At 48.6% G+C, this 12716-nt stretch overlaps 1 protein-coding gene across 6 annotated transcripts in view; it reads left to right on the top strand.

The window, feature by feature from the left end:
* The window catches only part of MKNK1 (MAPK interacting serine/threonine kinase 1), a 237830-nt gene that overhangs the window by 116600 nt on the left and 108514 nt on the right, over positions 1–12716 (top strand). For all 6 annotated transcript variants that reach the window (XM_086952367.1, XM_086952369.1, XM_086952372.1 and 3 more), the window contains 2 exons: positions 1237–1292; positions 2765–2860. In XM_086952367.1, the coding sequence (XP_086808493.1) occupies positions 1237–1292; positions 2765–2860 (152 nt within the window). The remainder of the gene's footprint in view (positions 1–1236; positions 1293–2764; positions 2861–12716) is intronic.

Genomic DNA, 12716 nt, shown 5'->3' with positions numbered 1-12716 from the left:
TGTATTCGTTATATTAAAGGAAAAACGATTTCAATGAGCCTGTAAAGAGTCCTGGGCCATTATAAGGAAGATGACAGGTAGTTTTAATGTAAAACACAGGTGTGCTTTGGTTTATGACACTGCAAAGGTGGACTGTCACTACAGTGTGTTTTCATATGTAAGTGGAGAAAGCCAGTCGGTTCCTTTGAGTAACACGTTAGTGGTGAGTCAGCAGAGGATATAGGGTTCATGGCCCGGATTAAAGTAAATTCGACAGCTGGCCCCAGGGAACATCATCATTTAGACCATGGGTGTGAGAACCCAGATGGAACACCCATCGTTGTTCTTTCTGGAACAGACCTGTTTCTGATGGCATGTGTTTGATTATGGTCCATCGCAAATCATTCAAACAATGTTAATTTTCTAAATAATGGGACGCCATTTTGGTGGTTGACTTTTTGCAGCGTACGTTGCTTTTATGTTCACCCACTCGTTTTTACAGGCCTTGTGGTCATGCCTACATACTCTAAACCACATGGGCATGTGAGCATGTATACGACATTCTTCGTATTGCAATTTGTGAATTGCCTTTGTTCCCAAGTTGTACCATTACTGAATGTTAAGGTGTTTTTCTGTGTAAGATGGCAACTGCTGCAATTACCACAAGGAAAATGTCCTTTGAGTCCAATTGTGGTCTGCCTAGTCAAGGGATTCTGCTTGGGTCTCGTGTGGACCAGTATATCCTTGAGGTTTCTACCTCTGCGATGTGCATGCATCGGTTTCTCTAGGTCCAGACTGCCACAATTCAGTATCCTCCAGTGTTTGTTTATAATTCTGGACACTTCATTGGACATTGTGGAGTAGGTCGTGACGCATATCTTGAATATGTAGCATAGACCCAGCCCTCCATTGCCTATGTTGGACGTGTCTGGTTAGGCCAGTTGCACGTTCATTTTGTTTTTTAACACCTTGACTGCTAGCGTTTTTTTTGCTGTGTGCTGGGATTTCCAAAATTCTGAGTTACATGACGAGCTCAGCTCGTCATCAGCACACGCCACCTGTGGGTGATGACGAGCTGAGCTAGTCATCAGCATCGAAGGGGTTAAGTGGAGATGTTTGCCTGTTATCATGGATTGCCACAAACTTGTGAACGTTCAAGAGGCTGATTGGGGGGGGGGGGGGCAGTGGGGGGCTTATCTATCATAGACCAATTTTCCACAACATAATTTAAGACTAATTTTTTTTAATGTTTTCTAGGTATTGCCCACCGAGACCTGAAGCCTGAAAATATTCTGTGTGAATTTGAAGATAAGGTGCTTTTTTCATATTTTTAATATACGTTAAAGCAATTTGAAATTAGCATGAAGAAACTAACCTAATGTTCACATTTGTCACCTCAGTAATTGAATCTGTAACATGTACATTTGAAGTTGGCAGTTGTTATGAAAGTGCATGCAGTTGCATTTCCAGATTCGCATTTCCAGATTTCAAACGAAGTCTTTGCTGATTAGGTTTAAAATGTATAGTACGTCACGGTGAAGTATTGTATTACTTTACGAGCTTAGATTGGCCTCCTGCCCTTGGCCTCTTTTGCTTTGGACCCTTCATCCATTGTCTAAAAGATGGTCGCTCGTCTTGGATTTCAGTCTACATATTTCGTTGTCACAACTTGTGTTTGGTTGGCTGAACATTTGAAATCCGTCTTTGAGCAGCTGGGCAGGACTGTGGAGCCAGGCGAAAAAGTAGCAGGAAAAATAGGATGCTTTGGAAAAGAAGTTACTTATATATTTTGTGCAGCAGCTGTTCATTGTTTCTGTTGCTTTTATTTGTTCTTGCTCCCTATTGCTGCTAGAATACAATGACTGGTAAAGCCAATAGGTTTGTAGTATTAATGTTGTTCACACAACATACAACCGATTGGCTTTGCTAATGCTTGTTTTTAATTTGAATGTCTGCATGCAGGACATCTGTCCACATCTCCTTCACCCCCTCCCCCATTTGAACTAGAACTTTGTCATGAACGTTTTTCCTTGACTGATCTTCTCCAAACTCGGTAGGTTAATTTGCTACTGCAGTTTAAGGATCGTTTGGTTAATCCTAACTTTTCTTCATTATATCTTTGTATAATCTGACATTCCTATTCGTTTCAACAGAACTGGCATTGTTGACAAAGCACGCCTGTGCTCAGATGTAGGCTGGAATAGGAAAGCAGCCAATAGACCACCCTGGCAATTTTCACACTAAGGTGTTTTAACTACATGCGTTATATCCATGGTTATACATTTTGCTATGTTGCTAGGATCTTGTGTGATTCAAAATTATTGAATTTCATAAACTTGTATCTCTGTACTTTAATTGTACTGGAAGTGTTGACCAATACCGCTTTCGAATATTTCCAATGTCCACTAATTTCAGTGTATGTTTACCACATATGCTGGAATGTTATGGCTACTTCTGAGCATGCCCACAGCTGTAACATAAGTAAAAGCTACTACTTCATCTTCCACTCGGATGTCAATATTTTAATATTCAGTTTACTCCCGTTTCCTACTGTGTGAAATGAGGGTAAATTTATGTTGGTTTGTTAGGATTATTCTATGCCCTGCATGGAGCTCTGCCAATACACCCAGTCGTTTTAGTTTGCTTTCTTAAATCGGGGTGGAGAATAAAGGGTTTTCTCACCGTGTTGATGAGTATATAAATCTAATATAAACGTTCAAAACATTGTTCAGTTTCATGGTCTTTTCTTTGTGGTTATTTTTTTTTCTTCTCACCACCCTCCCAGTTTTCACCAGTGAAAATCTGTGACTTTGATCTTGGAAGTGGAGTAAAATTAAACAGCGCTTATACTCCGATAACTACACCAGAATTAACGACTCCAGTAAGTGAACATTTTAAGTATCTTTACATTACTTCAGTATAAGGGAACTATCTTTCATTCTCTACAACTGCAAGATCGTGCTGTAAAATAAAACGGTAGTGAGCTTGGACTGGGAGCATAACTAATAGAAAATGTATCTGTTAAGGTTGTTCAAAGGCAGTGTCGAGCGTCCAATATCTGATATTCTTTTCTCATTTAGCATGTTGGTGCTACTACAAACCCAAAAGATTGTGAATGTCCAGTTGTACAAATTACTTGTCCTTGTTCCAGCCCTAGTATTCTTTTATTATAAGTACCTAATCCAATCTGTTGTGCTTGGACTGAACTCCAAGCTGATCAGAGGTGTACAAATGCTGCTAAAACATTTATTTCGGATGGCATTTGGATTAAAAAAACGACGCTTGAACAATCCTTTTGAGTTTGGGCACCATGGGTGTACAGTAGGATACAAGACCCAAAACCGTCACAAGGGAGGCGCAGTTGGGGCTCTTTGCTGTATGCCTCGCTCTTCTCAGGCTACCTCACCAAAAGCAATGCTTTGTCTGATTTTATGACGTTCCATATGAAGTTTTATCCTACCAAAACCAGAGGGGGCCTTGCTGGATTCTGTGGCCAACAAAAGCTCTGTTGGATCTGGCAATACCATAGAAATTCTGGTACCACAAGTTGTTTTTATTCTTATGGTTGACCATTATCTCCAGTCACTGTGGGAATTTTATTTCGTGATTAAAGAAAGAAAAACACACATTCCTTTATTTGTTCGAACTGATATTCCTGTCCCAGTCAAACCAAGTTGTCCATAGTGCATAATGTTCTTGCTCTTCACTTAACCCGAAGGTTTATGTATTTGTCCAGAAGATATTTCTGACTTTTTGTCCTGTCTTAAGCTACATTATTAGAATCTCAAATTCTCCGAGCTGGAGAATGTCTCCATGTCTTCCTGGGATCAGCTCAGCTCCTCATTTGCCTTCATGAGCTGGAATGTCAAGGTTTCTTGTCAGGTGACCACTGCACAATACCTTTGCTGCATGCTTCACATACTTGTGCTAGGATCTACGAAGTATCAGCCTAAAAGTGGTCATTCTGATTTGGTCTTGTGTGCTGGTGCCCAGGCTCGCTCAGTGTCCAGATCATCCAGAACTGGTGGGAAAACATGTCATCTGGTAGCAAAGGAAGGAAGGAAGGCCCTGCAATCTTGTTAGAAATGGGATTGCTGGTTGGCAAAGGCTTGTGCCAAAGCCAGGCAGAAACCGTAACTCTTGTCAGGGCAAGGGAGTTACACGCCAAAGATTTTTATTTTGTTTAAATTTGTTTATTGAGGTTTTCATAAGCAAGTTCATACATCTTGGCACTTTCGTTATACACTATTACAATTGCATTAAGGTGTGGATCTGGCGTAGCTTAACTATCCTTTTTGCTATCAACATTCATCTAGTATAATCGCCCAGCAGTGGGGAGTGTCGTGTGGAGGGTGGTCTCTCACTGCTATGCATTCGTGACCATTACAGTATCTGTTGCAGGTGGTGACTGGACCTGTATTACCCCACTGCTTGTGTATGTCTGTTCATTCAGTGTGTGATGTCTGTTCTTGAGTGAGTACGTTCCCAATAAATTAACGCTAAAACTATAACTTCGGTGTAGAACTTCCTACCTATAACTGTTTAGGTGTGGATGGGTATGATCTGCAGTGTGGGTGGTGGTTTTGTCTCTTTGCAGTGTGGTTATCCTGTAACCTATGTTCCGACATACAGAGGGGGCCAAGGTGCGAAGCAGTTCTGATGGAGTATTTTCACAATGATAGAGGGACATGCAGGCATATCTCCTGCGTTGATGCGAGCCTAAGTACATTTCTGCCGCCCTGAAGTTTCTACGTTGGGTACTACAGGGGGTATGTGCGAGGCCTGGGGTTGGGAGTTCACTGACTCTTTCCCAGGGGTGATTTTGTGTGTAAAGTAGTTGTGCCCACTCGAGGGAGATTGGATGTTTGCGGGTACCTTTTTACCTCATCCCGCAATACCTCCTCCGCCTTCCAAACCCCCCCCCCCCCATTTTTTTTTAAGGCTCCTATCCAGGCTGCTACCGGGGGGCCTGTCGCTAAGAGGATGGCGAGGGATAAAAAGGTGATACTGTGTTTTTTGAGTCTTCCGTCTATGGAATACTCCGCGGGCGCACGCCTCCCAGGTGGAAAAAAGTTGTGATATTGGTGGTTTGAGTGTCTGGTGGACCCGGTCCCAATAGTCATGAAGGGTAGGGCAATCCCAGAACATGTGCTTTAAGTTCACGCTTGGCACTTGACATCAGGGACAGGTGAAATTTGTGTCTGGATAGAATCTGTGGAGCTGGTGGGGTGTAAGGTATGCCCTGTGAAGGATGTTGAATTGTATATTGCGGAAGCGTGCATTCCTGGATACTTTTTTAGGATATTCCAGGGCCGCCTCACATTCTGTCGTTCAATACCCTTCCTATTTCCGCTTCCCACTTCTGATGTAGCGGTTGCAGTGAGGGGAGATGGAGTGTCCGTATGGCCTTATAGAGCCATGTAACTAGGTGGCGCCCTAGTTCGAGGCATGTGGGCTGCTAAATTCATATCTGTGCATAGATCGCCACCTAGTGTTGGGTCCGGATGATTGCACATTGTTGTCCTGGAAGAGTCTTCGAAGTATCACGAGATAGGTGGCTCCTCCCCTGGACTACAGTGCGCATGGGCATCGCCTCCATCCCCAGATTGTTTTTTTCCGCCATTGGGTTCGGATGTGTTTTCGGTTCCCTCTGTCGGACCCGATAGTTGTTCAACTTCTACTCGAGACCAAAAGGTCTTTAGGCTGGGCGTCGGTATAGTTGCGTACGGGTTTCTTTCTGACTCTCCGCTCCGATCTCTTGCTGCCCTTCCACGTGCTTTCGGCGCGGACGGGCCTACACTACACTCTTGCTATGGAGCGAACTCCGTTTAAGAAGTGCCCGGTGTGTAACTCTAAATATTCACACCTCGGCGTGCACCCTGTGTGCAATACCTGCTTGTCGCCGGATCACCGCGAGGACACCTGTATGGCGTGTTCGAAGTTCCGGAGCAAGAAGACTTTAAAGATTCGCCGGGCTAACAGGCTCCAGGCTCAGTTATCGGCTACGGCGCCCCCACTAGACGACATTTTCCAAGAATCTGTCGAGGGAGAAGACGACGTGCAAGGTTCGGACTCTAATCCCGCATCCGAAGGTCAAACCTATGACGAAGGTGCGGAGAACTTTGACGAAGGTGCGGAGAACTTTGACGAAGTCGCCGACGAGGTAGGGGACGACGAACAGGCTTTTGCCACTATGGGTGATAGCTCAGAGGAGGAGCATCCCCAACGAGACTCTGGGGTTATTACCCCTCCTACGGCCCAGGTCGAGGGATCGCCTTCGGGCCTTACCCAAGATCTAACTATGAGTCCTACGTCCCCGCCTCCGGGCCCGGTCACGGACACTTATGAACAATCACTTACGTCGAAGAAAACGAAAGTGAAGCCAACTGGTCCCGCACCCTTGGATGCGAAACCGAAAGTGAAAGTTGCGCTGGTGAAGAAGGTTCTGGAGGCGTCAACTTCCAAGGAAACCAAAATGGCCGACTCGAAGAGCCACGCCAAGATGGCCGACCCGAAGTCCTCGGGGTCGGTACCGAAGGCGAAATCGTCCGACGCGGCTGCGTCGGCTCCGAAAGGGGTCGTGAACCCGAAGTCGGCTCCGAAGAAGCGCCTGGGCGACGACGAGCGTGGCCAGGGGGCCTCGGCCCCGAAGAAGGCGCATGTCGAGCCGGTCAAGCCCTCTCCGGCCTTGACGAAGAAGGTGGAGGAATCCTTGCAGCGGATTCGAAAGGACACTGTGGCGCCGAAGCTCACGCCTAAGCCTGCGAAGGAGCAGACGCCTATCCGTTTCACCCTTCCTCCCAAGTCGACGCCAAAGGCCTTCGCGCCGAAACAGAGTGGACCCTCGAAGGAGGTATTGGCACCTAAAGCGGCCTTGGTGGTGTCGAAGCTTCGACTCCAACCCCTTGCTGAAGAGGAACGTCGTGAGGTAATCATCGACGCCAACACCGGAAAACTGTCGCTCCTCAAAAGGAAGATCACGACGGAGCCGGCGTTGGAACATTTTAAGATCCCTCTCAAGAACAAACGGGACTCCGAGGGCTCTTCGGCTTTGGTGGAACCTATGTCCCCACAAACCTTGGGGTACTCGCCGACGCATTCCGTCGCAGCCGGTGCGGACGACGAGGATGCAGAGTACGACTATCCGGCGTACTCGGATCCGGAGGAGGAGCACGTTCCGTGGACCGCCGGAGGCGACCCGGAGGACCCGCAGGGGGGTCAGGACGCTCAACTTTTCGCGGCCAAGACGTCCCCGACCGAGGATTCGGCGGCCTTCAATGCCCTGATAGAAAGAGCTGCTGCTAACCACGACGTCGAGCTGCACTCGGACCCCGTGGATGTGGACTTCTTGTTCGACACCTTCTCGGTAGCCGAAAAATCAGTCAAAACGCTACCGATGCTGAAGGGGGTGCTTAAACATGCAACGGAGGTTTTCAAGGAGCCCACCCGAGCGCGTGTGGTCAACCCTCGCATCGACAGGAAATATAAAGCAGCGCCAACGGATCCGACATATATCAAGGGACACTTGCAATTGGACTCCCTGGTCGTTTCCAATGCTCGGAAGAGGACAAACTCTCAAACTACTGGTGACGCTCCTCCCCCAGATAAAGAGTCCAAAATTTTCGAAGCCTCAGGCAAACGGATTGCTGCACAGGCAGCTAATATTTGGAGAATATCTAACACCCAAGCCTTGCTTGCACGTTATGATAGGGCCCACTATGACACATTAGAGGCCATACTGCAACACTTGCCTGACCAATACAAGGAGGCGGGGGAGATGCTGATTCAGGAGGGTAAACTCATTACAAATGCATCCATTAAATGTGCTTTGGATGTGGCAGACACAGCCTCCAGGGCTATCAATACTAGTGTGCTGCTTAGACGCCATGCCTGGCTTAGAATTTCGGGGTTCAAACCAGACATCCAAACCACTATACTGAATCAGACAGTGAATCCTGACCATCTGTTTGGCCCAGAGGTGGATGCCACACTGGAAAAGATGAAAAAAGATACGGAAACTGCCAAGTCCATGGGGGCTTTACAAAGTCAGCAGTTTCGGGGTAATTCCTTTCGCCGCTCAAACTCCAGAGGCACCTCAAGGGGACAAGCATCCCAGTCCACACAATATTTCAAGACTAACACCCAAGCCTCGTACAACAACAAAAATAGAGGTGGTTACAGAGGCAATAATGTCAAGGGCAGGGGACGTGGAAACAATAGCTCCAGGTCCACCGCCAACAACTAACAGTGACTTCTTGTCACTGCCCCCCGGCCATGCAACACCGGTCGGGGGGAGGCTCCAGCAGTTCCTGCCGGCGTGGAAGTCCATCACCACGGACAGGTGGGTGAGGTCTATTATCCAGTACGGGTACTGTCTAGAGCTTACGTCCACTCCACCGGACATACCCCCAAGGAGCTGTCCTATGTCAGGCGAGCACTTGACCTTGTTGCAGCAAGAAGTTCTAGTCATGCTGCAAAAAGGGGCGATAGAGCTCGTTCCATTGCAAGAGCGGGGAACAGGGGTTTACTCCCTGTATTTTCTGATCCCCCAAGAAGGACGGATCCCTCAGGCCTATCCTGGACCTCAGGCCCCTGAACTGGTACATCCTCTCGGAGCATTTCCATATGCTCACGTTGCAGCAGGTGCTTCCCCTGCTTCAACAGGGGGACTTCCTGGCTACGCTGGATCTGAAAGATGCCTATTTTCATATTCCCCTGCATCCTTCCCACAGGAAGTACCTCAGATTCACTATCTTAGACCAGCATTACCAGTTCAAGGTTCTGCCGTTCGGGGTCACCACGGCACCGAGAGTGTTTACCAAGTGCCTAGCGACTGTGGCGGCGCATCTCCGTCGCCAGCACGTCCACGTCTATCCCTACCTGGACGACTGGCTCATTCAGGCAAGGACAGAACAGCAGTGCGTCGACCACGTGTCACGCACCATTCATCTCCTGCACGATCTGGGATTCTCTCTGAACTACCCGAAGTCCCATCTCCAGCCCGCCCATGTGCGACAGTACCTGGGCGCGACAATCAACACTCTGGCGGCCACCGCGCAGCCAAATACAGTGAGAATCACCAGTATCCAGGCGCTGATCCAACGATTCAGACCCCAACACTCGCTTCCAGCGAGGGTGTTCATGCAGTTGATAGGCATGATGGCCTCCTGCATCTCCATTGTCCCGCACGCGAGACTACATATGCGTCCGCTTCAGGAGTGCCTTGCACGTCAGTGGACTCAGGCTCATGGGCAATTGACAGACCTAGTGTTGGTGAGCGGTCGGGCATACAACTCTCTGCATTGGTGGAATCCACACAACCTTTGCAAGGGCCGACCATTCCAAGAGCCTGTCCCACAGATTATCCTGACGACGGACGCCTCTCTCCAGGGATGGGGAGCGCATGTACTCCATTACACGGTGCAGGGACTATGGACATTACAGCAAAGGAAGATGCACATCAATGTGTTGGAACTGATGGCAATCTTCATGGCCTTGAAGGCGTTCAAAGTACATCTGTGCAACAAAGTCGTGTTGATCCGGACGGACAACATGACGGCCATGTACTACATTCAAAAGCAGGGAGGCACACACTCTCCACAGCTGTCTCATCTGGCTCAGAGCATGTGGAAGTGGGCCATTCAGAGGAACATCTTCCTCATGGCAGAGCATCTCCCGGGCAAGGACAATCAAATGGCGGATCTGCTCAGCAGGCACAGCCATCAGATGCACGAGTGGGAGATACATCCATCAGTACTCCAACCGTACTTCCAAAGGTGGGGTCATCCAGAGATAGACCTGTTCGCCACAAAGGAGAACGCAAAATGCCAAAGCTTCGCCGCCAGATTCCCACACCCCCAATCACAGGGCAATGCGATGTGGATGAACTGGTCAGGCAAATTTGTGTACGCTTTTCCCCCAGCGCCTCTGATACCGCTGGTAGCACGCAAGCTCAGGCAGCACTCGATGACTCTCATCCTGGTTGCTCCAACGTGGGCTCGCCAACCATGGTACACCACGTTTCTAGAACTGTCCGTGGTACCGCATCAAAGGCTTCATCTCACTCCCAGCCTTCTGACGCAGAGCCATGGCGACATTCAGCACCCAGATCCGCAACAGCTCAACCTGGCGATCTGGCTCCTGAAGTCCTAGAGTTTGGCTACCTCAATCTTCCACCCGATTGCATGAACATCATTCGGGAGGCAAGGAAGCCCACTACCAGAGCTTGTTATGCGGCTAAATGGCAGAGGTTTGTCATCTACTGTGCTAACCACAATATTGACCCTCTAGATGCTTCCATTCAAAACATCATTTGCTATCTTTTCCACCTGTATCAATGCAACCTGGCATACTCTTCCATCCGCATTCACCTGTCTGCTATGGCAGCATACCTCCAGAATAGGCGACACCTGTCACTCTTCAGGGTCCCTGCTATCAAGGCCTTTCTGGAAGGACTCAAAAGGGTCATTGCACCAAGGACCCCACCAGCTCCAGAATGGAACCTCAATGTGGTTCTTACGAGGCTGATGGGTCCTCCCTTTGAGCCACTGCACTCTTGTGAGCTTCAGTTTCTGACTTGGAAGGTTGCGCTCTTAGTAGCAATTACTTCGCTACGTAGGGTTAGCGAGCTGCAGGCGCTCACCATCCAAGAAACTTTCTTCCAGGTACATGCTAACAGGGTGGTGCTCCGCACTAACCCTAAATTCCTACCCAAAGTGGTATCTCAATTCCACTTAAACCAGACAATCGAATTGCCGGTGTTTTTCCAAAACCCAGAGACGCTGGCGGAGCGCATGCTCCACACCCTTGATGTTAAGAGGGCCTTGATGTATTATGTAGACAGGACAAAAGATTTTCGCAAAACCAGGCAGCTTTTTGTTGCTTTTGCCACTCACCACAAGGGAAACGCTATCTCTAAAGCAGGGATTGCTAGGTGGATAGTAAAGTGCATTCAGATCTGTTACGCTAAAGCTAAGCGCACTCTCACTATCCCACCGAGGGCCCACTCCACCAGGAAGTTGGGGGCCTCTATGGCTTTCCTAGGTAACATTCCCTTAGAAGATATCTGTAGAGCAGCCACATGGTCTACCACACATACTTTCACTAAACACTACTGTGTAGACGTGCATTCCAAACAGCAGGCAGCTGTTGGTCAGGCTGTTCTAAAAACGCTTTTTCAGACTGCTGCAGCTGGCACGGGCGGCCGCCGTTAATGGAGGGACTGCTATGTATTCTATGCACAGATATGAATTCAGCAGCCCACATGCCTCGAACTGCAAATGCTACTTACCAGTATGCATCTGTTCTTGGCATGTAGGGCTGCTGACATTCATATCGCCCACCCTCCTCCCCGGCGCCTGTAGCAGCTGCAGAATTCATTCATATACATACATATGCTCATAGCATGGTCATCATTCACATTCTTCACTCCATCTCTGCCAATGGCTAAAAACAATCTGGGGATGGAGGCGATGCCCATGCGCACTGTAGTCCAGGGGAGGAGCCACCTATCTCGTGATACTTCGAAGACTCTTCCAGGACAACAATGTGCAATCATCCGGACCCAACACTAGGTGGCGATCTATGCACAGATATGAATGTCAGCAGCCCTACATGCCAAGAACAGATGCATACTGGTAAGTAGCATTTGCATTCCCAGGTGTAATAGTGTGAATCACTGGGTGTGTCGGTGGTTCTCCTGTTGTCTGGTCCCAATACCTGCGGCTGCTGTCAATCAATTGTCTGTGTATTAAAAATTGCCCAGGGGGGAGATCGTACTGTTCAGACATTTGGGCATATACGTTTTTAAGTTGGCCATTCTCGAATAGGGATTCTACCTCCGTGACAGGCAGGTCAGTCAAGATTTGAAGAGTATTGGGAGTGTTATACGCATCCTCCCTGGGGAAGCCCACTAGTGGGAGCAGGGGTGAATATGGGGGCCGTTCCCCAGACATGCGGTGGATACGCAGCATACAAGTGCGGGCTATGGACAGCTGTAAGGGTAGTGTACGCATGGGTTTTGTGTCCGGGAGTAGCATCCGGCAAATTACTGGCAGTGGCGTGCGACCCTCCCTGGTGACTGTATCCCCCATGTGTCGCTCCGCCGTCCAATACGACAGCCATTGCAGCTGAGCTGCAAGGAAGTATGCATCAAAGGAAGGCACTCCTAGCCCCCCCCCCCCTTCCGTCGTGGGGATGCGCAGTGTAGACCGGGCCACCATGTGAAATCTTGCAATGTCTGCCAAATGGGTGTCCAATCTTGAGTAGCGTCACAGACCTATATCAAAAGGTCGTCTGCGTAAAGGGACAATGTGTCCTACCTGCCAATGGAATGCCCCACTCCTCACCCACCTGGCGCAGACTTATAGCCAGGGGTTCCACCGCTAGGGTGAACAGGCGAGGGGATAAGGGGCATCCCTGCCTTGTTCCCCTCTCCACAGCAAACGCTGGGAGATTTTTGCCTATTCTGATTCTTAATGTGAGGCTAGTGTTGAGGAGTTTTGTATAAGCCATTAACGTGGGGCCTATGTTTATCCTACCAAGTACCTCAAATAAATAGGGCCATAGTAATGTGTCGAAGGCCTTCTCGAGGTCCAATATGAGACATGCAGCTCTCCGGAATTGCGTGTGTGCCTCATCCTGTGTATGGAACAGCCTACGCAAGTTTTGCGAAGTGGTGCCCCTCGGGATGAATCCGTATTGGTCTGGGTGGATTAATGGTGTCAATTTGAGTGTAC

This window comes from Lissotriton vulgaris, chromosome 1_1, assembly GCF_964263255.1.
Source record: "Lissotriton vulgaris chromosome 1_1, aLisVul1.2, whole genome shotgun sequence".
Lineage (NCBI taxonomy): Eukaryota > Metazoa > Chordata > Amphibia > Caudata > Salamandridae > Lissotriton > Lissotriton vulgaris.
Note: the sequence above shows the minus strand (reverse complement) of the source record. Positions and strands in the feature narration are given on the sequence as shown.